This window comes from Gobius niger, assembly GCF_951799975.1.
Source record: "Gobius niger genome assembly, chromosome: 17".
NCBI classification, from domain to species: Eukaryota; Metazoa; Chordata; class Actinopteri; order Gobiiformes; family Gobiidae; genus Gobius; species Gobius niger.
The window spans coordinates 10,850,187-10,877,401 of NC_136868.1; the positions used below are offsets into that span (position 1 = coordinate 10,850,187).

Genomic DNA, 27,215 nt, shown 5'->3' on the forward strand with positions numbered 1-27,215 from the left:
GCTGGGGCTGTGGCATTTGTAAACATTTTTGTATTTCTGTAAATGTGGTTTCACTTGATGATATTTGTGTTTTTTGTTAGTTTCACTATAATATAAAGTTTATTTTTATTGCACTTTGAATCTGTCTTTTTTTCTATATATTTGCGACTAGCTGGGGCTGCCACTAAGATTATTTTATAGACATCTATTCAACTTTTATTTTTTATATCGCTGTCAAGACAAAAGATTTAATTGTTGTTTTGGTAACACTTTTTAGGGACTATACTTTATTTAGCCTTAAGTGTGACTAACAGAGAGCCAGATCTTGCCTGAGCCCTTGCTTATAAAAGGAGAGCGGACTGAGACGTGGTTTATTACTAGCAGCACTGAGTTGAGTTGATCGGTTACACAGGTCAAACTAAAAACCTTATTAACCCCATCGTGAGCTAAACAATGTTTGTGTCTCGAAAGAATAAGAGGCTGGTCCGTTGGGTCGGCACTCGCACGGCCATTATTGCATTAGTGCGACCAAAACAAAAGAGTGTTCACCCTCACTCTCCCCCACAAACCCAGACACAGAGTCTGGTTGGAGGAAAACATCTGTTGTACAAAACATCGCCAATGGCCATGAGTGTTTCTCCACCCTACGTACTTCCCACTTAACAACGCCAAGTCTTGGAGCTGAAAGATCTCAAAATGCGCCCCAACTAAGCACAAAATGTGATGCTATAATCTGCGTTTAGAAACACAAGATCAGGCCCTAACCTCTTAACTCCCACCTGTACAGGGAACATTTCCTCCAGTTCAGCATTACCCCAAAACTTCAAAATAGCAACGAAAAAGAGACAAATGATGGAAATGAAACAAAAAAGCGACAAAAAACTTGATGAAAAAAGTGATGAAAAACCAACAAAAAAGTTACGATAATTTGCCAAAAAACACGTTAATTGTAACAAAGAGGGTCAAAATATGACAACAAAGCAACAGCCAAAGCAAAAATCTTATCAATTCTGAAGGTCTTAGCTTTTAAATGACGCATTACATACGCTGAGAAGGTGGGGGTTAAGAAGTTAACAACTTAACAATGAATGCATGAAGTATTTGAAGAACTACACATTATGAGTTAAGCGTTAACTATAGTAGTTGTTAGTTGATAGCGTTAAATCGCCATTTATCATACTGGGTCAGGCTGTACAGTCGTACTATCTCTGTCATAGCCTTGACTGTGGTGCTCAGGCGCCCACTCTTAGACACTGAATGTTTGTGTATCAGTCTGACGCTCTGAGAGGGTATTTATCCCTTTTCTGTGGAAGCATAGACAGACTTGAATGGTGGGACTAGCGCAATGTCTCGAGTTCATGTCTCCGGGTCCCGCACTGATGGTAAACAAACTTCTCCTGTATAAGACATCCAGACTGCTGCCTGTTTTTCATCAAGCCTCTCGAACACCATTGTTAATTCTCTAACAGTAGTTAGTAAGTGTTAGTCACACTTTACGTGCTGTTCATGATGAATTATTATTTATTAAGGCTAAATAAGGTGTAGTTATTATAAAGTGTTATTGTAATTTTATCATTTGTCAAATTTTAAACCGGTTTAAATTTAAGAAAGTATGCCAACTGAGAAACATCATGTCGACTAATAAAAAACAAAAAATGTTTCTGCATAAATGCATAAATTGGACGACTGATTGGTCTTTGCAGTCCTACAAAGTTCTCTATCTCTCTGACATGTCTCACCAAACCACCACCACTTCAATGCACAGAAGATGCTTGCTCTTTCTGGAATGTGTTTTTCGACAAATGCATATTATGAGGTTGAGGCGTGCACAGACTGGTCTTACCTTCAGGGATCTGGACACATTTTCTACATAGTGATCAGCATTTTTACACGGGGTGGCGGCCTGTAGGCGTAAAGGTGTGTGTGACAGTTGCATATAATACACTTTAAACGTGTCATCTATAGCTCTATTTTCACTGTTAAAAGCTTTGACAGTCTTCGGGAGATCTGCCAGAAATGAGCGTAACAGGAAATCGGCTGCAACTTCTTAAGAATCAGCTCTCAAAATGGGTCACAAAAAGCTGCTTGTGGTTAGAGTAAATAATGTGTCTCCAGGTGACAAACATCTGCATCTGAGCAGAGAGCAACAGGAGAGGAGTGTGTGTGAGGGGGGTCTTTGGTAACCGTTAAGATAACAGCCGATAACATAATTACAGGCTAATAATGTATTTACAATGGCCTGTAATGTAATAAGTTATTATGTTATTGGTTGGTTATTACATCAGCGTCTTAATACATTTTGAAGCTGGCCAAATTTATCATGTTATTAAAAGCATTAAAGCAGTGAACTCCAACATCATGGTAGAAAAGAGATGACTCTATTAGCCTGAGCAATTTTATACTCACCTCTTAGGAGGATTAATAATTGACAATAATTCAAATAACTACATTCTTTTAATAAAGCGTCCAAAGATGACCCGCTTTACCATCTGAGCTGATCTGAGGAAAATGCACAAAACAAAACAATGAATACAAAAGTTGATGAAAAACACACACGATAATAGGTGATCTTACATTGTAGCGAAAACGGCACAAAAACGATGTTTAGTTGTAATGTTAGTTTACGAATATAAAGTTATGCATTATTACGTTATTATATTGAATTTATTACCTTTGGTGATTTTCATTTTGTCAGGCCAATAATAACTTTGTTCTTGTTATTACGTTATTGGCTCAACAGTGTTATTACTTCATATATTACATTTTGGAACTGGCCAAATGTGTTCCCCTGTTTTTTCACCTTATTCTGCCCCGCCCACTTTTTGCGTTGTCTCGGCACTTCCGTTGTACAGACACTTCCGGTCGAGCGCGAAGCCCGTTCATTTACATGCATGGATCTATCATAATAAATTTTTACATGCACCAACAAGTCAACACTGAACCGTTTCTCTGCACGGCCGAAAAACGGCTTTGTTTTCATGTAGTGACTGATTTTATGCGGACTTCTCCAGTCCCACATTAACAGATAGGAGAAAAGGGGCGGGCACAATTCATGGCGGCGCCCACGCGAGCCTCCGGAATAAGGTAATACGTTTGTAAACATTCTGGGTTTAGCTCATGGATCTATTATATTAAAGTTTAGCTGGAGGCAGGAAGCCATTTTTATTTTTTTATTGAACGAAAATTCATGTACAATTAAGGCTCGGGTACATGGACATGTATGACAACATTCTTTGGCAAAAAAAAGGTAGAGTGAATTTTTCCTTTTTGAGGCACACCAGGGCAAGGCTTATACTAATCTATCTAAAATAGCAAGGCCTTTTTAACACCGTTATGAATTAATAAGGCTTTCTTATTCAAGTTTGAGGCACATCTTAAGGACATGAAGTAGTTTGTAAAATAAGTGGCATTTTTCCACTTACATGTGTGAATAAAGTATTTACCCACTACGATTACACAGTTCACAATATCAGATGTTTTTGAGTCCAAATTGTCCATAAAATAGATTATATCAATAAGTTCAATGAATGTTCAGAGATACCCAACTGTGCATGGCAGTCCAGAAGTCCACAGAAAAATGACACTTGAAAAATAAACGTTCGGTTGTTTCTTTTTCTGTGGAACAAAAAGTACAGAGTTCATCATCTTCTGTACCCGGAGGCAGGAAGCTAGATTGTAGCTGTTGTCATAGTAACGATAAACAAATGTCTAACTGTTGTATCAGAAATATCAGATAAACCTTATTTTATCGTCCTAAATGTCATTCCTCTTGTTCTTGCACCTTAAGCCCCAACAGGACCACATTTTTAGTTGTAGTTTTAGACTTATAATCGCTAGTTTTAGTTTAATCTTATTTGTCTTGATCACTTCCTGCCTCCAGCTGATGTCACTGATGATGTAAGCAGAGAAATGGTCAGAGGCCAGAGTCTTGAGGATATCATTATGAAATTCAAAAAAATATATTACAGTGTATTTCATATAATTTGCTTGTTTAATATTATAATGGCTTACACTTGTATTGTGCTTAAGCGTGTGTTATTCATTCACTCCATACTCAGTGGTGATAAGCTACAATTGAAGCCACAGCTGCCCCTTGGGGTAGACTGACGAAAGTGAGGCAACCAGCCCCCCGACCACCAACTACTCACTCACTCACTCACTCCATTCATTCTGGCCTATTGTACATGTTTTTAGTGGTAGGGGAATCCAGAGGAACCACTATCACTTCCAGAAAACACGCAAACTCCTCGAAAAAGGTGGGAATCGAACCCGGGACCTTCTTGCCGTGACGCACAAGGGTTAAACACTGTTGATCTGCCATATTACAAGCTTGTTGCAGCTCAAAATTGCTTTTAATAGGGGTTATTTTTGGAATCACTGCCTGAACTCAACTGTACTTGCTGAGGATGCCTCTTAACTCAGAAGGCTTCATCAGAAACAGATGGGGGCATTTTGGGTGTTCACTAAGTGTTCATAAGGGGGTTTAGTGTCTACATTTAAAGGCACACTGTGTAACATTTATAAGATATAAATACAATATAAATATCTGTAATGAAATAAATGCTTGTATTGTATTCTTTTTATGGGATGAAATGTTGTGCTTTGGCTTTACAGGGTTTTTAACTCCTGAACTTAAAGGGGCTGGATGCAAGTTGGCCATTTTATACTCACTACTGCCACCTCAGGCCATATGTGTAACTGCACCTTCTATATTAAGCTCGTGCATGACGGCAATTCGGACCGAAGTGACACCTTTTTAAGTGACAGTGCAGGATTTTAGATGCAGTTGTGGTGAACAGGTCTGAGCTCATTCTGCACATTAGGACATGGCTGGAACATGTAGGGGGAGGAAAATACATAATTTTAACATTTTTAAACTCCCTATAGTCCCTTTAAGGAAAATCCCAATGTAATTTTAGTCAGTTTTAATATTAGCACTTACATTTCTTTGACAATAATTTCAAAGAACTGCCACAAAACCGGGTTAAATTGTGAGGATAGTACGTTTTAATTTGTTTATCGTCACAAAGAGGTAACACTGCAGATACTGTAGCTCATACAGACATTATCATTAAAAAATCTTAAAACAGTGTCTCATATATTCATCCATATAATGAAAAGTACATGGAATAATATTAATTTCAATACATAACAACAAAGACAACATTTTGTAATAAAAGTGGATTACAAAGTGACATTTCTTGTAATAAAACCTTTTTTTTTTTAAGAATTAGGTAACAGGAAATCAGACGATAATCTTGTAAAAACACTGAAGTGCTATTTGTTCAAAGCTACAAAATACACTTAAAAAGCAGGAAGCGTTTTCAATTTCCTTCAAGGAAAAGTACTATACAATAAGTTACAGTACAGTGAATTTGTCCAAACCGACTTTTGTTCCCGTCTTCCAGCCTTTTCTTAAGTAGCACGAGTAAAAATAAAAACAGAGAAATTTCACTCAAAAAGGATCTGAACGGTCGGCCTGTTGTCGGTGAAAACTGTGTGAAACCTGTTTTTGGAGCAAAGCAAACACTTTTTTTTTTTTTCAAATGTCAAACCTTCGACATCGGTGGGACGTCCTGCCGTGAATGGGAGGAGACATTTTTTGTACTTCATGCGCTCAGAAAAATACTTCATGTTAGTCACGATGCACGGACGCGTCACACGTCGTCCGCCGGTAAAGGAGGTATGTTGAACCTTGGTCTGGTGAAGAACGCCATCTTCTCTCTGTCGGGGCAATTACATTACAGGAAGAAGCAAGTCAAATGTAATGCCTTTTAATGCTCACATACTACATTTTAATGCCACAACATCGGTGCATATTTAATCTCTTAAGATTTGCAAACATTTCATTAAGAAAAGGAATTAGACAAAACGGGCAACTTTAGAGCAAAACAATGTGGTCAATTTCAGCCAAAACTGCAGCTGAACATGCTTTAAACCATGATTTTGGTATTTTTGTTGAGCAATGTCATCGCTTTCCAACACATTTAGATTTAATGCCAGTTTGAATCTAATTTCATGTTTTTTTAATGGCAGGAAACCCTGTATTAACCCTTTAATAGTTTGCTCTAACCGTTTGGTAGAGCACACTTTATTGAATCATTTGTTGTTTCTAATTCTGCCCATTTCTACCATTATCTACCAAGTGTGTAATACTCCAAATATCCAGTTTAGATAAGGATTGGACTAGTTTGGATTGGTTCAGACCTGGTTTGGACTGGTTTATGCTGGTTTAGATCAAGTTTAGACTGGTTTATGATTCTTTTGACAACTTTTATACCTGTTTAGACCAGTTTTAGACTCATTTAGATTAGGTTTGGACCAGTTTAAAAAAAAGAAAAAAATATTGTTTGCCTCCCAAAATACTTTTATCTCATTATTATTATTATTTTTTATCGTTGTGGGGGTAACATTAAAGGGTTAAGATGAACCAGGAAAGGATTAGTTTTATAAGGCTGTACAATTCTTTAAACAATCTGTCACTTTCATTGTGCATTTGATATAAATACTGACAAATGTTAAATGTCACGAGTGTTGTTTGTTTGACTTGTGTCTGTGGAAATCACAATAAAGTATATGAATAAAATGTAGTGAATGTGGGGGAAAAGTTTCTGTCTGTGGAAAACGTCACTAATTACCATTGCCAGACAGGTACAACTGCATATTGGAACCCCGAGAGCAGTTCTGAAAGAATTTTTCTTGCACATAATAACATAGACATAAAGACTCTTCCTGAACCCTCTATAGGGTACGACAAATTATTTTTTACAACTAAACCTGTTGCTTATAGCCATACATTTTATTGAAATCGTGCACCAAGTCCTAACATGCTGAATATGCTCTTTCGACATGTTTTACCGACAATTTACTGTTGATGAAAAAATGTCCACATGTTTCTGTGGAAAGTTGCGTAATTGTTATTTTTTATTTTCCTTGAAGGGCCAAGATGAGGCATGGGCAAACTAAGCCCTTCAATCCGGTCATCAAAACATGACCAAGTCTGATATGCACTGCCTAATAAGGGTGAAAAACACCAACGTTTTCATTGACATAAAGAAAGATAATGCTTTTGCTATCGTGTTCCCCTTTTAATTAGTTACAGTAATTACAGTATATTTGTAATAGTTTAAAACCACCAAATTCGCAACTGGTCCGGCCCTCATGGAAAGATCAAAAACCCACTGTGGCCCTCACATCAGAAACCCATATCTGGATGAAATGGAAGTTGTAATTTTTTTTCTCGCTAGTTCCACCTCAGGTCTTACGTGTAACTGCAGTCTCTGTTTTAAAGGAATAGGCCACCGTTTTTACATACTGAGATATGTTCTTACCTTAGCTTTGACGAGTTCTTTAGGACCTGTCTGGTTTTCACCCGTGCCTTCAATCACGTAAACACAGCGCAGACGGCGTTAGCATTTAGCCTCTCCCCCTCTCCTCTATAGCTCCAAAACAGGTCAAGATAGAAGCTACCAAGCTCTTCCACGTTTTCCCTATTTAAATATGGTTACGTGAAGTGTTACACTACAAAGTATATTACACAAAATTAAACAATGTGGATTTTCTAAGCGGATAAAAGGGGGAACTATATTGTAAGGCGTAATAATACCAGGAGTAGTTCGAAATCCGCGCAGTAATCTTCACTTTACTGTGCGGATGCCAAATCATGGACTCAGACCTGAACTTAAACAAAGCAATAACATCATTAGCTTTTTACCATCTGAAAAATATCGCTAAGATCAGAGGAATAGTGTCGAAACCAGAGAGACTTATTTGTCTCCAGCAGGTTAGACGACTGTATCGGCAGCTCACTGTTAGAGCTGCAGTACATCCAGAACGCTGCTACTCGAGTCCTGACAAGAACCAGGAAATACGACCATATTAGTCCAGTGCTCCGGTCTCTGCACTGGCTTCCTGTCGCTCAGAGAATAGAATTTAAAACAGCTCTGCTCATGGTTTAGTGGCAAAGTACATCTCTGACATGTTACAGTCGTATGAACCGTCTCGGGCCCTGGGAACTTCAGGGAGGGGTCTCCTGGTGGTTCCCAGAGTAAGGACTAAACACGGTGAAGCTGCGTTTCAGTTTCATGCAGCTAAAATCTGGAACAGTCTTTACGAGGATGTGAGACAGGCCTCAACTCTGACAATGTTCAAATCCAGGCTGAAAACAGTTCTTTTTACCCATGCATATGACTGAAAGTATTTTATCTGCACTCTTGCCTTTTTCTGTAATTGATTGGTTTTCTTGTAACTTTATGCAACTGTGAAGCACTTTGAAATGCCTTGCGTATGAACTGTGCTCTACAAATAAACTTGCCTTGTTGTTACCATAGCTCAGATGAGTTGATGTGTAACTGATGGAAGGGCTTCGATTGCCCGTGCTTGATCTAGTCTCGGGAAATAAAATAAAATAATATTATGTAATGTATATTAGGGGTTGAACAAGTCAAAAGTGCAAATTGCAACACGTTGGGATTTGGTGCATTAGTTCAATAAAATGTACGGCTATAAACAGGTTCACAACAAACAATAATTTGTTGCGCTTGTACGCTACAGCTCAGGAATTATTTTTTATGTCTATGTTATTATGTGCAAGTAAATTTTTTTGGCAAAATCTCCTCTCTGGGTAGCAACATGTAATTAATTGTACCTGTTCGTGTCAATAGTAATTGGTGACGCTTTCCACAGAACTGAAGTTTTCCACCACATTCTCTCTAGAAAAGGATGATTCACCAACGAGCGTAAAAGCGGATGCCGCGCCCTTGATCGGATGGAAGAGTAATAAACACGAATGGGTCAGCGTAATGCAAGAAAACCTGACCTTTCTTGTAACATCTGAGCTGTGGTTCTATTGAATTTGAGGTGAATGACTCCGTGTTCCTGTGGCGAGTGTTGGGGTCACCCACCTGAAGGTCTGGACGGGCAGTGGCTCTTTGCTGCTCTGTCCTCTCATCTGCAGCACCTCTTTGGACGCCTTCCTCAGCCTCCGCTCTGCCGCCTCCTCCTGCCTCTGCTCCTGTTTGCTTTGGCTTGCCTAAAGATATAAGAAACAAAGTGTGCGGCGTCAGAGACATCATAGATTTGTCACATAAACATTTAAAACACCGATCATAAAAAAAATAGGATGGTATTTTATGACTGTTGAATAAACAGATCTGACGGTAAGCCAAACAAACCCACACTTTATTGGTTAAACCAGTATGGCATTAAATTTATGGCTTCTGGTTCAGGTCCAGGACTCTGCCAACTCAAAAGTGTCTCCAGAGAAAAGTAAAACTAAAGTCCTAGAGGCAATTACTATTCAAGAGCTCATGAAAAGTCTGTGCCAAAGGTGGTAATGTTTTCAGTATATAACTTAATGTTGATGAGGCGCTGCTATGTAAGAACCTGACCTGTCTGTGTGCCTCTCTCAGCAGCTGTCTGAAGCGCTCGTCCCGCAGCGCCCAGTGGGGCAGCTCTGACGTCTCTCGACTCTGAGGCTCCTCCAGCCGCAGCTTGAGCTCCCGCAGCGTAGTCAACTCGTCCAGCAGCTGCCTCTGTCGCACCCGACAGGCCTGGAGGTCCAGCTCCAGGTCCAGAGAGGTGCGCGTGGGCTGCTCCGCCAGCGACGACCGGTACGACTGCTGCTGATGTGGACAGGAGGTTAGCTTTACTATGTTTATTTGTTTGTTAGTAAGATCCCCATTAGTTGCAACCGGGGTAGCAACTAGTCTTCCTGGGATACATCACAATATTAAGAAGCAGACAGAATACAAAATAAAAAAATTAAACATTACAATATAGTGAGAAAAAGTAACAAGCAGTAATTTTCTCCTGGTTAAAAGGTTTAAAATACATAGTCATGATTTAAAGGGGCTAGTTGCAAGTTAGTCATTTTATGCTCACTACTGCCACCTCAGGTCGCACGTGTAACTGCAGCTTCTATTTTAAGCTTGTGCATGACGGCATTTCGGACCCAATAAACACCATTTTGAGTGACAGTGCAGGATTTTAAAGGCAGTTGTGATGAACAGGTCTGAGCTCATTCTACACATTAGGGACATGGCTGGAACATATAGAGGGAGGAAAATAGTTTTAACATTTTTAAACTCCATATAGTCCCTTTAAGGGGTCATGTTAGTAAAAAGTTCCTTAAAATGAATTTAAAACATCTTAAGTTGTTTGATCTCCTCGGGGCAGAGGGCAAACTGTTGCACTGAACAGCAGCTCTGTACAACACTGTCCTCTGCATTGCACAGGTTCTAGCTGCAGGAGTAAGTATATGATCTGTTGTCTGTTGTCTCGTAGAATAACTGTGCCTATCATGGACATAAATTATTTTTTACGAGCAAAGAAAACATGAGAGCCTCTCTGACTGAATTCTCGAGGTTCTGAACTTTTAAATCTCATCTTAAGCGAATGTTTCCCACCTTCTAAGATCGAGGTTTATCATTTCACTTTACCTGCTTATATCGTAATGTTCTCCTCTCCACTGTGTTCCTCACAAAGGGAGACTTCTTTGGTAAAGTTGAGCTGTCACTGTCGCTGCGATACAACTGAAAGACCAGAAGAAGAAACACGTCAGTAAAATGGAGTCAAAATGTCCAGGACATTTCCCGCTGAGTCCGTACCCGGCAGACGTATTGGCTGCGGGCCCCAGGGGAGAAGGTCTGTGAGCGGACGATGGTGCTGCCCCTCATGAACGGAGAGTGCCCCCAGCGCCCCCCTCGGTCTTTGGGACGCACTCGCACCGGCTCCGGGAACGGGCCCTCAGTCATGGTCGCCTTCTCCACCTGAAAACAGCAACTCTGTCAACCACAGGATACTGGGAACACCTCAGTGAGATCAAATCGCTCCTTCCACCTCCTCAGCCCTCACCTCTGAGCGTTTCATCATAAATATTCATCTATTTAAAAAAAAAAAAAATTTAAACCCAGTTAGAGTTTGCATATGGCTGGAAAATACCCTAAAACTATAGCTGCATAATATGAGAAAATATGCCATAACTGAAGTGAATAACATCATCATAACAATATTTCACTAAATCATTCCAACACAGTACTTTAAAACAGCACAGTGTTACATTGAACAGCAATCATAAGCAATTTTATTAATCCAAATCTCGACTAAAACTTAATTTTTGCAAATTTTCCTTGCCCTTTTCTTAGGTTGTGTGAAGTTGAAAGTGATTTCGCAATATATTGTTGCTTCTTGCGATACGGATATTGTGTCACATTACCTAATATTGCAATAAAGATCATTTGGAGATTATTATTGTGCAGCCCAATGAAATCATGGCTGTAAACCTTCACTCATGATCTTTAAGTGCAGACTTTTTCACAACTTGTGTGTGCATGTTGTTTTGACATTCTCCAAACTCCCATGAGAGGTTGCAGGTAGCTGGAAAATACCCCTAAAATCACAAGCTTTAGGTGGAACCGAAATATACAGGAACAGACAAACCATCACTCTGTCATTTACAATACACAGTTGTGGTTACTATGCAAAACCAGGTTACAGGAAAAAAAAAAAACAACACGGTTTGACGAACTCTGTCACTCTGCAATTTGGGTCATTACCTGATTTTGGTTGACAATCACTAAACGTGCTCTCTTCACTACGCAGCATTATTATGGAAACACTTGCAGGGACAAACTACATGTTATAATACTGTATGTCATGGAGAGACGCATAAACAAACAGTAACTTCCGTCTCTCTTCGTACTGTGGCATTTTTTTCTGCGAACTGCATTCGTAGTTTCTGCGGCCATCACTGTTTTACTGGATACGTTTGTACATGTGTTTTGTGAGGTTCAGTGGATTATTTACTGCAGAGAGTCAGTGCTAGCCAAGAAGCTTATTTATTTAAGCCTTTCTCATTTAATTGTCAAAATGATCTAGTTGAATATTGTCAGGACAAGCATGATTGACTCAAATTGGCTCACTGACTGGTAACAACGACCTTCTCCAGGGTTGCCAGACTTACAATAACTAACGTATTTGTACGATAATATTGACCCCTGTACAATGTACACTGCGTTCCAAATTATTATGCAAATTGGATTTTTGTGTCAAAAAGGTAAAAAAAAAAACAATAATAATGAAACTCATGGATGGTATCGTGTCTTGGGGCTCTATGAATCACTGACATTAATCTCAGAGACCTGGGATGAGTAGTTTTCAGGTTAAGCCCAGTTAAGGGAAAAACTACTGAAAAAGGATGTTCCACTTTATTATGCAGATCATCATTTTCAAGCAATATGGGAAAGAAAAAGGGTCTTTCTGCTGATGAAAAGTGTGAAATGGTTGAATGCCTTGGTCTAGGTATGAAAACCTTCGATATTTCATGAAAGATTAAGTATAATCATCGTTCTGATAAGAGATTTGTGGATGATTCAGAGCACACTCCGGTTTGTGCAGATAATGGCACAATATGGACAGTTTCTGCCAGACAAACGCATCAGATTAAGAGAACAGCTGCTACAAAGCAGCATACAGGTATTTGAAGCTGCTGGTGCCTCTGGAGTCTCCCGAACATGAAGGTGTAGGACCCTCCAGAGGCTGCAGTTGTGCATAAACCTTCTATCCGGGCCTCCCCTAAACGGTTAATTGAAGCTGAAGAACAGAAACGGCTGCAGTGGCTCAGAAATACATGAGGACTCATTTTCAAACAGTCTTGTTCACTGATGAGGCCGTGTAGCCCTGGATGGTCAAATCAATGGAGTAGTGGATGGTTGGTGAATGGCCACAATGTCCCAACAAGGCTGTGACGTCAGTAAGGAGGGGGCGGAGTCATGTTTTGGGCCAGAGTCATGGTGAGAGAGCTGGTCGGCCCCTTTAGGCCCTTTTAGGCTCCCTGAAGGTGTGAAAATTACCTTAGAAAAATATGTGAAGTTTCTGACTGATCACTTTCTTCTATGCTACAAAAAGAAGAGCCGTGCTTTCCCGAACAAGATCATCTTCATGCATGACAACGCACCATGTCCTGCTGTAAAGAATACCTCTGCATCACTGGCTGCTATGGGCATAAAAGGAGAGAAACTCATGATGTGGACCCCCTCCTCCCCTGACCTCAACCCCATTGAGAACCTTTGGAGCCTCAACAAAAAACACTTCTATGAGGGTGGGAGGCAGTTTTCATCCAAACGGCAGCTCTGGGAGGTTATTCTGACATCCTGCAAAGAAATCCAAGCAGAAACTCTCCAAAAACTCACAAGTTTAATGGATTTAAGAATTTTCAAGCTGCTATCACACAAGGGCTCCTATGGTAAAATATAACTTGACCTAATATTTTTTTGATTGAAATATCTTTTGATTTCAGTAAATATGACCTCCTAATGCTACAAATTCAACAAATGACCATTTTCAGTTCATTACAAGCTTTAAAATGTATTGAAACGATGAGTTGCATAATAATTTGGAACAGTGGATTTTGAGGTTTTTACTATATTTATTTTTGAAAAAAATACTGTTTTCACTAGGAAGTTTTTCCACCACATTTAAATGATACTCTACCAGGTAAAGACTTGAAAATTATGCTGACTCTCATTTGAGTTGACAATTTAGAAAATCTTTGCATAATAATTTGGAACGCAGTGTACAATCAATAATTCAAAAAAGCCCTAAATATAGGATAATTTCAGAGCGCCAGATAAAGTCTGGTTAAATGCACTGTCCCCTCTCAGCAGCACTTTGCTTTCGCTCTGATCTGGAGTCAGACTTAGCCTCTGTATTAGCCTGGTTTTTCCATACCCTCGTACTTACTTTGTTTCGTATAAGAGTTTGGAACTTCTCAATTGGGCTCCGTTATCAGGTGGGAGGGGTGAACTCCTTTGAAACGGTTGGATCTGATTTTCGCTAGTGTTTGGTTGTGACGTATGTAATGCGCCCGAGTGAGTGAAGCAGCTCTATCAAAACTCTATCATAACTCTTGGGGACATTCCTTGCATATTCCAAGGCTTCATTTTTAATTTCTGGATATTTGGGAGCCGAGCCAGGACGGATTGAAGAGCTTCCACTTCTTTCGTATCCGCCGCCATCGCCAAACTACAAACCAGACAAACCAAATCGCCGCAAATGCTTGACGTCACCTACAAGCCCCGCCTCCCCCGCTCGCTGAATGGTAGGTAGAAAGTCAACCGATGTAACGTGGCCACTGAGATCAAGCCCAGACGTACATGTAGGGAAATGATAATTGACCAGAGTTTACGCCTAAGGCCAGGCTACCTCCGTATTCACGTATGGTGTAATATCTGCTGCCAGAAGGAGAGACTGTCCCTGGATCAGTTTACAGTTCCACTATCACATTATCCTCCTGCCTTGGCTGCAGCCATTCGAACGCCTCATGTGAGTGTGTGTCCTCCAAAGTAAATCTGATCAAACCAAATCCAGCAGTCGACTGATTACTGCGACCCTTAGCGAGCTTATCCAAGCATCACTGTCTGAAGAATGAAGAACAAACCTACAAAAGTTATGTTGTTGCTCTCAATAACTTTAGTAAACTTGTATAAGAGCGTCTTAATCAGAAATGCCTGCAGAAGGGAATGAGGTGGAGTTCATCTCTTGGGTGAGTGCATGTTGTCACAGTCCTGTCATGTGTGTGTGCAATGTAATAAATGGGACAGTGCGTGCGCCTGTGTTGTAGTTATGGGCGGTGATGATGAGCCATATTTTGCGCAGGTGCTGCAGCGCTGTTGACATATTTATAGTGTACGATAGTTTGTGGTTAAATACGATAGTTTTGGAAGCTTGGTACGATATTGGTTTTGAGAATCTGGCAACCCTGACCTTCTCTGCCTCAGACCTGTACCTTGACTGCAGGTGGTTTGGTGGAGATGAGGTCACAGTGCCCCCCAGTGGTGAGACATGTCCCGTCCCCACAGAGCCCCTCCGAGCACAGAGCGAAGGCCGTGCTGTTGCTGCAGCCACTGTCCACAGACTGAGCCTGCCAGCTCCTGAAACACCGAGGGGAAAGTCAGGCTTACTCAGTTCGTCCCCCTTAAAGACATATTCAGTCTTTGGATTTCACCTTTCGGGCTGCCCCTCTCTGTGCTCGTCACTCTTCTTGTGCCTCTGTGTGTCCAGGTCGCTCCTCTCCTGGTGTGAGTTGGCCCGGGACAGCAGATTGCAAACCGTGTCCTGAAACGCCACAAAAGATTGATGGCTTCAAATGACTACAGCCCAATGTTTGTTTGTAGTGTGCCGGTTTCTTATCGACTGTATAATCGACTTTGGGACCTGCATGGGAGAGTAACATCAGCACTTAATCACAGTGCTGATGTGCTGATGAGAACTGTGTTATCTATTTCTTTTGGTAATAATTTGGTAATAGTACTTGTTCCAACAGAGCCAGAGGTGCGGCACGTCTTTTTGATTCTATTCACACCTGCTGATCACCAGAGGAGCTGTCCTGGAGCTAGACATCAACATTTTTACAAGGGATTGTAAAATTTTGCGGCTTTAATCATATCTATATTGACAGGTTAATAAGAATAATTTGGGATAGATCAAATTAATTAACGTCAGAGATCAATGCTCGAGTTGATATGATTTATGATGTGTTTTTGCCAACAAATTGTAGCCAGATTTCACTGAATCAATGCTTCTTTGTAGGTCTGTCACAATAACACACATTTGAAGTTGAATAAATTGAGGCAGGACAATATAGCGATGAACGATGTTATTGTAAACCACTTGATGCCACTGAAAAGAACATAAAAAAAGGGGGATCTCAGTCATCCCTTGTTCTAAAAGTACGTAGTAACATATCCTTTATAACAGTTGTACAGTATTAACAAAATAGGCTTAAATAAATGTGCTCACAATGAATATATGTTTTTTTCTGTTATTTATTGGACGATAAGTCGATATAGCAATTATCTACTTAATTTTATTTGATATCGATACTGATCATTTCTTATGAGTGAGTGCATTCCAGTCAATGCTGTAAATATGCCGGATTTAGCTCAAGGCTAATTTCCATCCATGGTAATTTTATATTGTTGATACTGTACATAGGCAACATTAAAGGAATAGGCCACGTTTTTTACATACTGAGATATGTTTTTACCTTAGCTTTGACGAGTTCATTTGTACCTGTCTGGTCTTCACGCGTGCCCTCAGTCACGTAAACACAGCACAGACACTGTTAGCATTTAGCCTCTCCTCCTCTCCACTATAGCTCCAAACGAGGTCAAGATAGAAGCTACCAAGCTCGTCCACGTTTTCCCTATTTAAATATACTTACATGAAGTGTTACACGATAAAGTATAGCTACACAAACAATGTGGATTTTCTAACTGGATAAAAAGGGGAACTATATTGTAAGGCGTAATAATACCAGGAGTTCTTCGGCATCCGTGCAGTAAAGTGAAGATATTACTGTGTGGATGTCGAAGTACTCCTGGTATTATTACGCCTTACAATATAGTTCCCCTTTTTATCCGCTTAGAAAAAACATTTTCTAAAATAAAAAAAATGTGCAACTATACTTTATCGTGTAACACTTCACGTAACCATATTTAAAAAGGGAAAACGTGGACGAGCTTGGTAGCTTCTATCTTGACCTCGTTTAGAGCTATAGAGGAGAGGAGAGGCTAAATACTAACGCTGTTTGTGCTGTGCTTACGTGACTGGAGGCACGTGTGAAGACCAGACAGGTACAAATGAACTCATCAAAGCTAAGGCAAGAACATATCTCAGCATGTAGAAACGGTGGCCTATTCCTTTAAATCTAACTGGTTATTTAACTGTGTTGATGATATTGAAATCACATAAATCACAAATAAATTTGGCGGTACACTGTGCAGCCTGACACTTACCTTGTCTACATAAATGAACAGGGAGTAGCACAAACAATAAAATCTCTTTATGATTTTACTAGATACGAGATGCCACTTTTTTAACCCCTGAACCCCCGCCTGAATCAAGTACTGGTAAAGTTTCTCTGGTTTGGCTTTACCCAAATCCAAAAACTTAAAAAAAAGCATCAAAATAGCGTTGAAAACGTGGATGAAAACACAACAAAAAAGTGACAAAATAGAGCCAATAAACGTGCCAGAAAAGCGACAAAAATGCTACAAAAAAAGTAATGAAGAAATAACAAAAATGAGACAAAACACAACAAAAACACAACAAAATCGCTTCAAAAACGCGGCGACAATGTGACCTCAAAGTTACGATCACTTTTCACTTCTTTCACTTCTCCAGCCAAGGAACTTTTAGATTTGGGTAAAGCTGAACTGGATAAAATGCACTCGGTTCCAGGCTGTTTAAAAGCACACAACATAAAAAGCAATTGATCTGCGGCAACACACAGTGTTTCGAAACATGTCAACAATGTTGTCCTTGAAAACTGACTTGAAATGAATATATTCAGGCATTTGCCTCTTCCCATAATGTTAGTACCAGAGGAGAGAGGAAGAGAAGAGAGGAGTTAAATCAGAATGGAGAGTGTTTGATAAAACACTCCGACTATCTCAGAATCTAGAAAAAAATCCATGATTTTGATCCAAACTAGCCTCTGTTTATCTTAGGATTTCTCAGGAACTGGGCACGTAGAATTAAACTGTTTAGCTTAGATTCTCGTCTTTCAAATGAACCACAGCATGTGTCCATAGCTATAACACAGAATACGCTGTGGTGCTACAAATATAATGAAAAATGGTCTGGACTGTTGGCACTCAAAGTGTTAATGATGATGTTAAAATGTCTAAATCCATGGTCAAGTATTCATCTACATTTAAAATCAGTTTTTGTACTGTAACATCAACCTGCCCAGGGACTACAGGTGGAAATTAGCATTTTTGCTATAACCAGGTACAATGCATCTTTCCTTAAAAAAAAAAAAGCATCAAAATAGCGTTGAAAACGTGGATGAAAACACAAGAAAAAAGTGACAAAATAGACCCAATAAACGTGCCAGAAAAAAAGTAATGAAGAAATAACAAAAATGAGACAAAAAAGACGAAAACACAACAAAAACACAACAAAATCGCCTCAAAAACGCGGCGACAATGTGACAACAAAGTTACGATCAATTTTCACTTCTTTCACTTCTCCAGCCAAGAAGCTTTTAGATTTGGGTAAAGCCGAACTGGATAAAATGCACTCGGTTCAGGCGGGGGGTATGAATGAGGTTAAGCCCTGGGTTCAGCATCAGTCTCTTGCTTAATATTAAAGGCGTCTGTTTACCAGGATCCTGGGTCTCTCTTCGGGACGGTCCTGCTGCCGGCGCTGGGTCTTGGACTCGGGCCTCACCTCTGGACTCTGGACCATCTGCAGCTGGAGCGAGTGGTACAGCATCTCCGCGCTCCTCTCACAGTCCGACAAACCCACCTGCGCTTTACCCTGAGAGGAAATATGAAGTACAGCTGTAATTATGTCTGTGACCATGGCAACGCGCCGTTTAGTTCAGTGGATGTAAAGATCAGGATCAGATCAGAATAAACAGTAGTTGAATCGAGAGGCTTGAAGACCCACCAGCAGCTCGTCCTGGGCCTGTGGTCCCAGCGCGCACACCGACAGCTGCAGGGCGCTGAGGGCCAGAGCGTTGGGCGGGACGGGGATCCGGAAACCCTCGTTAAAACTCATGTGGGACTGAGGCTCCAGCGCCGTGCAGCAGTAAAACGCACAAGCCCGGGACGCATCCAGAGGAACTAAATGCACCTTCACATACCTGAGGATTAAAAAGGAGAATCATAACATTATACAGCAGATTCTGTCACATTATGAGATCCTACTTTAATACAATATCAGCATCATAATAGAAATGCACTCACACTTTGTAGCGGTCTTTAACCACAGACTTGTTCAGATTCTTCAGCTGCAGCAGATGAAGTCGTAGAGACTGAGAACTGGACTCCCACCTGAGCACAAGCAAATAAATGAGTTATTAAACAACATACTTGAAAAATTCTTCATAGGACAGGCGAGGATCAAGGCGTTTACTCACAGCAGTCCGAGCTGAATCACCGTGGGCTCATTCACAGAGAGCTCCTTCATATAAGAGACGTCCTCAGACTCTTCGGTCCTGCAAACAAAAGTCACATGTCACATCTTGTATTGTGTATCATTGAGGCTTTTAAAAAAAATACTTTGGCCCATTTTAACTTTGGTATTTCACATTTGTTTTAAAAACCTAATTACTTATTCTAATGTTTGCTTACTTTTAAAAATTATCCATGGAGTCACTGCCCCGCTCTGAGAAAATGTATAACTTTATGTACTGATAAAATGACTCGAACTACTCGATCTACTTCTAGAGGAGAATGCAGCACCCAAAATGTAAAACTGCCTTCGCTAAATCTGCCTTCTCTGTAATCACAATGGGTCAGTGGAACACACAACAGAGATTATTGCAAGTACGACAAAAATGGCTTCTAGAAAATCAAACTTGCTCATGATCTGTAACGACGTCATGAGGGAGCGACTGTTCGCCAAGAAAAAGGACTGGTAGAAAATGTTCTAATGTTTCAAATGTTTTTAAATTAAATGTATATTAACACATTGAGTGCATAAAACGGAAAAAACTCGTTTTTGCGTTTTAAAAAAATTATAATTATGAAACTAGACACTCTAATACACCTTAAAGGAACAGGTCTGAGCTCATTCTACACATTAGGACATGGCCTGTATATATATTATTGCGTTTCTTTTCTTTTTTTTCAGTCCGCAGGGGCGTGGTGTTGCGTAGCGAACAGAGAGGCTTCCTGTGTACATATCGAAACAGCTGCGATTTTAACATTTCTCTGAGTTTTTAAATGGTCAAAATCGGTCCAAGGACGACTGAGAAACATCCGGGTTAAAGTCTCCAATCAGAGAACCAGGCTGTTTAAAAGCACACGCCATAAAAAGCAATTGATCTGCGGCAACACGCAGTGTTTCGAAACATGTCAACAATGTTGTCCTTGAAAATTGACTTGAAATGAATATATTCAGGCATTTGCCTCTTCCCATAATGTTAGTACCAGAGGAGAGAGGAAGAGAAGAGAGGAGTTAAAAAAAATCCATGATTTTGATCCAAACTAGCCTCTGTTTATCTTAGGATTTCTCAGGAACTGGGCACGTAGAATTAAACTGTTTAGCTTAGATTCTCGTCTTTCAAATGAACCACAGCATGTGTCCATAGCTATAACATAGAATACGCTGTGGTGCTACAAATATAATGAAAAATGGTCTGGACTGTTGGCACTCAATGTGTTAATGATGATGTTAAAATGTCTAAATCCATGGTCAAGTATTCATCTCCATTTAAAATCAGTTTTTGTTCTGTAACATCAACCTGCCCAGGGACTACAGGTGGAAATTAGCATTTTTGCTCTAACCAGGTACAATGCATCTTTCCTTTTGGTCAGTGTTAAATTGTGCTCTGTCCCTGGCTAATAAAAAACATAGCATTTAACAACTTAAAAAATATGGAGAAGGTAAAACTCTAATTCACCACTACCTTAAATAAAATAAAATTCTTATTATTTTTATTTACTTACCAAAACCTAGGCCTTTTTAAACAGGCATGACTGAAAAAAAACTCCAGGTTTATTTTGACATTTTAAGTTAGTTTTATTTTGGTCTTAGCTTTCAAATGAGGTGTGGCCTTTAGGCTGTGAGAAGCTTTTAGATTTGGGTAAAGCCGAAGTGAAGAAAATGCGCTCTGTTAAAGTGGGGGTTAACAGGTTTATAACGATACTTAATGAAGGTTCTCCCACAAGACTCCTTCAAACTATAGTGAAAGTTTTACCTTTTTAATCCTTTCTTTTCATTTTTATTTAATCTTTATCAGTTAACAAATATATCTGCAAGTGTTAATCCTAGTTTTAGTGTCATTAACTACTTTTAACGTAATTTTAGTCTAAATTTAGTCATTACTTTGGCTAAAATTATGACAAAATATTTAAGTCAAAAATATTAATAATGACTGTGTATTTTTATCAGGGGACATTAGAACTCGGTTAACCTCTTACCCCCCCCCCCCCCCCCCCGTTCAGCTTTACCCAAATCTAAAAGCTTCTTGACTGGAGCTGATGGGCCAGTGTAACGGCTCATTTGAAAGCGAAGGCCTACAAAACTCTTCCAAACTGATCTTTTTCCTTGTGTTTTTGTCACATTTTTGTCTTTTTTGTCATTTTTTCATCACCTTTTTGTCATTTTTTTTATTGCTCTTTTGATGCTCTTTTGTGGCTTTTTTTTAAAGAAGCTTTTAGATTTGAGTAAAGCCAAACTGGAGAAAATGTGGTCGTCAGTATCAGTCCTATGTCAGTCCTGTGTTAATTTCGTCGACTAAAATATTTAGTCTTAATTTTAGTCAAAGTGATATTTTTGACGACTAAAATTGGACTAAAACTAAATTAAAAGTTTTTCATGAGACTAAAACTGTGACTAAAATGTCCAGATATTTAAGTCGACTAAAATAAGACTAAATAAAAATGAAAAGGAGAGACTAAAATCATCCAAACTTCTATTGACCGTCTGAAAGAGCCTCAGATCATGTAAATTCTCTGCCAAAGGATCAGCTCTGAGCTTTGTTCATGTGGAAGCAGCTCCATGAAGCAGAGGAACAAGATTAAATATGATTATAATGAATATTATCAATGCAAAGTAAACTAAATTAGTCTTAAATTTAGTCAAAAGACTAAGACTAAAACTAAATTAAAATATGTTGTCAAAATTAACACTGTGTCAGTCCAGCACAGTGTCCCTTCACTTCTCTTGACTGACACTAGGGGGAGCTGTAGTCCGTGTGTTTATTCTCTCACCTCCTGCCCCAGGCCTCGAACACGCCGCTGTCTGTGGCCAGAGCATCTTCAGTCACTCCCGCCGAGACCCTCCTCGTCCTCCTGCCGCTTCTGTTTCCGCTGTTGCCCCGAAGAGTCACCCCTGCACATTTACGGGCAGATCGAAAATACTCACGGTCGTTGTTTATGGTAGAATCTGCTGCTTAAGATCTAGCAGTGACATTTTAATGCCCACATACAATATACTGAATGCCACAAACAAATAATGCTCAAGATATGCAAACAACAGAGGAATGAGAGAACGTTTTGATATTATGGAATATTATTTACCTGTGGAGGTGAGGCTGGACTGTGCTGGATTATGGCTCTTGCTCTCCCCCTGATGCCCCGCCTCGTCACCCCCCAACATGGCGGAGGCTGCGAGGACGTGACTTTGAGACTGCGCCCTGATCTCCTCCAGCAGCCCCCGTCCCGCCTGCTCCATGTACTCCTCCGTCATCTGGGTCAGGGGGCAGTCCTGCGGGGCCGAGTGGTACGGGGTGTCCATGGGCGAGCTGGGAGGGGACAGGGAGGACAGAGAGGAGCGGGACGACAGAGAGGCCAGGGACTGTGGCGTGTCGTGGGGGCGCTTGGTCTTGCTTTGGGACAGCGGGTCGGAGGGGAACATGTCCGTGGAGAGGAGGTAGCGCAGGTGCGGGTCCAGGGGCTCCCCCTCGAGGCGCTCGTACTGGGGCAGGCCGTAGATGTCGGTGAAGCTGATGGAGCTGAGGGAGCCGCGGCTCGACGCTAAAGACCCGCGGCTGGAGGCCAGAGACCCGCGACTGCTGCTGGAGGAGACGGTCAGGGAACTGGCCGACAGGCTGGAGGGGAAAGGGCGTGTTACCACAAGGAGACAAGGGTCCTACATCCTACATTGTTTTGTTTATCCCCCATGTAAAGCGTCTTTGAGTGTCCAAAAAGCATACAAGTTTGATGTATTATTATTATTATTATTATTATTATTATTATTATTATTATTATTATTATTATTATTATTATTATTATTATTATTATTATTATTATATTATCTGATGTGAAAGTGTAAAATTATTCAAAGTCATCCATTTTTGTATTTAAGATTTTAAAGTTTTTCATCATCTTCACAAGGTAAAAGTTCCATGGTATATAAAACAGCAGACCCAGTAAGAGCAGTACTGGTGAGAGATAGTGTAGTCTCTTCATGTACCTCTTGAGTTGAGAGTGCAGATATGTTGTGACGCGCGTTGCTTCCTCCAGTTGTCTCAGTAAAAGGTTCCTCTTCTCCTGCTGCAGGACCCTGTCAGTGACCGCAAGGATAGAGTCAGTCACATAAAACATTTCTAAGCACTTGTATTAGTACTGTAATACTGATACTAAGATCAGCTCTTCTTGTGTCAGTATTTCTCCAAACATGTGTATGTTACGGTTAGCAGTTTTCTGAAGTCCACACAGGACGTCTCCATCCTCCTGTACCTCTGGTTGGCGCCCTGGCTCTGGGAGCTGTGGGCCTGCTGCACCTCATCTTCCAGCCGGCTGCGCTCCTGTTCGAGGCGCAGCAACGTGTCCTGTGACGGCTGCTGTTTGCTGAGCAGCGTCAGCTCCTGCAGCAGCGCCTCCTTCTCCTTCAGAAGCTGCAGGAAGTCTCTGTCGGCCTCGGCCCGGCCGCTCCAGCTCTCACTGTCCAGCTGTGCGAGCTGGTGCTGGATGCTCTGCACCCTGGCAAACACAAGGGAGAAAACATCATTTAACAGACGCTCAGCTCTTCATTAAAACAAAGAGAGAGCTTGAAGGCTAGAGAAAGCTGCAGGGAAAAGGCAGGATACCGAACATATTTCTTTTTTTCCAGAACCACAAAGTCAGCAGCATTGCACCCACATTCAGTCATCAGTATCAACATTATTTCAGGTTCATTTGTACCTGTCACTGGAGAGACGCACGGCGAACAGAGATGTAGCACAGATGAAGTCAGAGGCTCACGTTAAACAACTATGTTTATGTGTCCTACAGCTCAGACCAGTGACTCAGGGACAGAGCACGCAACTTTCCAGACCCCCCTCTCCCTCCACCCACCCCTCTGCCCTGATGTCACGGCTGGCACTGCTGCAGCCACAACTCCAACAGCAACATTCATTTTATTTATTCATTTTACTCTTTCTCCAATTTGTTTTTCTGTGGGTTTAAGTCAAAGGGTGCATTACAAAAGATTAATGGGAACAACACTGGATCAGACCATTTCCAGAACTACAGATCTTGTGGTTTGCTCCTGGTCTGCAGTATCTATGGTGAGGTTTTGAAAAGGTAAAGTTCTGCTCCAGATGCAGGTGAAGCTTGTGAGGACTGAGAGTTGAATAAACTCATCACTGAAGACATTATGATACAAATGTGTCTAAACAAACAGTGCCATGTGCTTTAGTTTGTGAGGTTAAGGTGAATTTTATTGATGGGTTTTAATGGTTCATTGACAGCAATATCATTTTGCTAAACAATACAATAAGATGTTTTCATTAAAATCACTTTGATTGTATTAAAGGTACAAATCAGCATTTTATTCAGGCTTTTATTCTTGGCCTTAGTCTTTGTATTTTAGGTGACAGTGACAGTGCAGTGGCTCAAAGTGTAGAGCAGGTCTTATAAACGAAAGGTTGGTGGTTCAGATCTCAGCTGCCACAGGTGCAGACACTTCACCTGCCTTGCCAGTGTGAACGTAGTGTGCAAGATTATTTGTTTGGCCGGGACTGTGAAGCATGAGCTCTAACCACTGTGCCATCGAGCCGCCCACGGTGAGCGGTTGATGATTAGCAGCATCGCTTGTGTGAGTCTATTCCAGTGCAGCTGGACAACAGTAGCTTCACTGAATGTGGAGGGAATGAATCATTCAAAGTGTCTTTGAGAACTATAACGAGCTGATATATTAGAATGATTAAAATATTGTTTCTAATATAATAATCTTTTGTTTGGAAACATGTCAGCAGAGGGTGCACCTCTTCCTCTTTTGTGCGTGTTTGATCACTAACGAGATCAGAGCAAGTTTAGTAATAATAATAATAATGGCTTACACTTATATTGCACTTTACAAGCCTGTATTGCCAAGTTTCTCAAAGCGTACACTGTGGTCATTACTCATTCACTCCATACTCGATGGTGGTAAGCTACTGTCGTAGCCACAGCTGCCCTGGGGTAGCGAGGCTACCAGTCTGTGCCATCGGCCGCTCCAAACACCACCAATTACTCCAAACGGTCCCCCATCTAAGAACCGACCAGGCCATTCCTGCTTAGCTTCCGAGATCTGACGGGATCGGGCAGAGCAAAGGCGGTTTAGTGAAGGAGTCTAGACCGTAAAATCCAGAGAAACTTGATGTGTGACTGACTGCATGAGCAGGATTACAGAAACACGCGGGAATGCACGAAAACAACACTCCAGGTATGTTTTTATCAAACATTATGAATAAAAGTTTGGCCTTTTGAAACTACATTCAAAACAAAAGTAACTTGAGGCTTAATTTGTCTCATTACAGTGTAATTTTCTGGTCCTATATTTAACTCCAGAGCGCGGTGTGTACGGAGCACCTTGTGGAGCGGAGGGTGTGGGCGCCTCACACAAAGACCGCTCAGAGTCAGCACCACCAAGAATGTAACCACCCAGCTCATTCCTGCACCGGCCACCAGCAAAAACACTATCAAAGCCCTCTGTCCCGGACCGGGCTGAGGGGGAGGGAGGGGGAGAGAGAAGGGGTGGGGGGTAGAAGCAGGAGGAGAGTGTTGTAGTTCCAAACTGATAAATAACAACCGCGAGACGTACTTTTTCTTGGCCTCTTCGTACTGCCAGTTCAGCTTCACCTTGTCCACCAAATGTGAAGAGTCTTGGGAGCCGTACTAGAGAAGTAAAACGCATTTGTTAGAGATTTGTTTTGGATTTATTTAAAACAACCGTGCGCTTCATGCTTTACGCACCTCTCCCATGGGTTCGGTCTGACAGCCGGTGTCACAGTACTGCTGCAGCACACAGTCTCCCGCCCCGGTGCTGTTCACGTCGCCGCTCGAGTCACCGATCGACAGGCTGCTCTGGAAGTTCACCGTCAGCTTCACCAGGCTCTGAAACAAACAACAAGCAAATAACTTTAATCATGCATACACTTGATAAACAGGACATGTTAAAACACTCATGTGAAAAACAACGAGAAAACTCAGGTCAAAACGAGCTTCCCCGCTCCACATGAACGCTGCATACTGTATCAGTCCATTGTGGCTGTTGTCATAGTAACGATGATGTTGGACATATCAAATAAAGCAGTAATTTAAAACCCCTGAATGTTGTTCCTCCTGTTCTTGCACCTCCCCCGCCTTAGCTGAGTGCATTTTCTCCAGTTCAGCTTTACCCAAATCTAAAAGGTTGCAGCCTATAGGCCAGAGGAAGACCTACAAAACTCATCTAAATGGAGCTTTTTCCTTGCGTTCCATCACTTCTTATTGTTGTTGTGTTTTTGTCATATTTTTGCAACATTTTCATCACTTTTTTGTTGCACTTTTTTGGCCTTTTTGCTACATTTTTTCGTCACACATTTTACCGCGTTCTTTGTCGCTCATCATTTTTGACAAAAACATGACAAAAAACGCAAAATAAAAAAGTGATGAAGACACAATAGAAGAGCTAAATAACAAACACATAAACGTGACCCCAAAAAAGCAACAAAAACGCAATAAAAAAGTGATCAAAAAGTGACAAAAACATGGCAAAAACCCAACAAAAAAATGAACAAAACTGCCACAAAAACAAAAAAACAAAACAAAAACAAACACTGTCTAAGCTTTCAAATACGGCATAGTGGCCCATAGGCTGTGAATTTTTATATGACCTTTATTTAACCAGGAAAGTCTTACTGAGAGTTAGAATCTCTTTTTCAGGGGAATCCTGGCCCCAGAGGGGAACCTATTGTAGATGTTTTAGTGGTGGGGGAAAACAGGACGGCATTTTAAAATCGCTAGTTTTGGTTTAACCTTCTTTCTGCTGCTTACTTCCTGTGTCCTGCTGATGTCACTGAGGATGTATTGAGTTATTATAGATTCAAGCACAAAGTCGCTGGTATAATAAGACAAAAATGTGTCAATGCGGTGTTTTTCTTTTCACAGCAGCTAAAAATAAAAGATGAGTAAATGCCCCTCTGCTCTAGTGATAAAGTCAAAGATGCAGCTGGTGATTCACACGTCTGGAAATGTGGACAATACCTCTCTGTGGTTTAGTCACACAGCAGCGGTTAGAACACAGTGAACAAACAGCAGAACTATCAAGTCTCTGTTTGTACTTGAGCGCTCTGCAGATTGCCATTAGGAGGGGCCGAGGGGTTTGTGGTTTGAGTGAATTGGAGAAGAACAAAGCACCTGAATGAGGTCCTGCCTCTCCTTCTCGCCGGAGCTGATGGCCTTCTTGATGCTGCGCAGCTCGTTGAAAATGGCCTGTGCCTCGTCCAGCTTGTAGTTGGTCTGACTGCAAGACATCTTCCTGTCGATCCTGGA

General features: G+C 40.9%; 1 protein-coding gene across 1 annotated transcript in view; it reads right to left on the minus strand.

Annotated features, from left to right (window-relative positions):
- Positions 1–5,073: 5,073 nt before the first annotated feature.
- wwc3 (WWC family member 3) overlaps positions 5,074–27,215 on the minus strand; it is a 61,504-nt gene continuing 39,362 nt past the window's right edge. The window contains exons 6-23 of the mRNA XM_079574865.1: positions 27,081–27,210; positions 25,656–25,796; positions 25,504–25,577; positions 23,178–23,420; positions 22,912–23,001; positions 22,017–22,546; positions 21,708–21,828; positions 18,908–18,985; positions 18,735–18,821; positions 18,436–18,631; positions 18,148–18,303; positions 14,984–15,093; positions 14,765–14,909; positions 10,587–10,748; positions 10,419–10,511; positions 9,369–9,599; positions 8,883–9,010; positions 5,074–5,703 (exon numbers count right to left, since the gene is read on the minus strand). Coding sequence (XP_079430991.1) covers positions 5,637–5,703; positions 8,883–9,010; positions 9,369–9,599; positions 10,419–10,511; positions 10,587–10,748; positions 14,765–14,909; positions 14,984–15,093; positions 18,148–18,303; positions 18,436–18,631; positions 18,735–18,821; positions 18,908–18,985; positions 21,708–21,828; positions 22,017–22,546; positions 22,912–23,001; positions 23,178–23,420; positions 25,504–25,577; positions 25,656–25,796; positions 27,081–27,210 — 2,782 coding nt within the window. The 3' untranslated portion in view covers positions 5,074–5,636. The remainder of the gene's footprint in view (positions 5,704–8,882; positions 9,011–9,368; positions 9,600–10,418; positions 10,512–10,586; positions 10,749–14,764; positions 14,910–14,983; positions 15,094–18,147; positions 18,304–18,435; positions 18,632–18,734; positions 18,822–18,907; positions 18,986–21,707; positions 21,829–22,016; positions 22,547–22,911; positions 23,002–23,177; positions 23,421–25,503; positions 25,578–25,655; positions 25,797–27,080; positions 27,211–27,215) is intronic.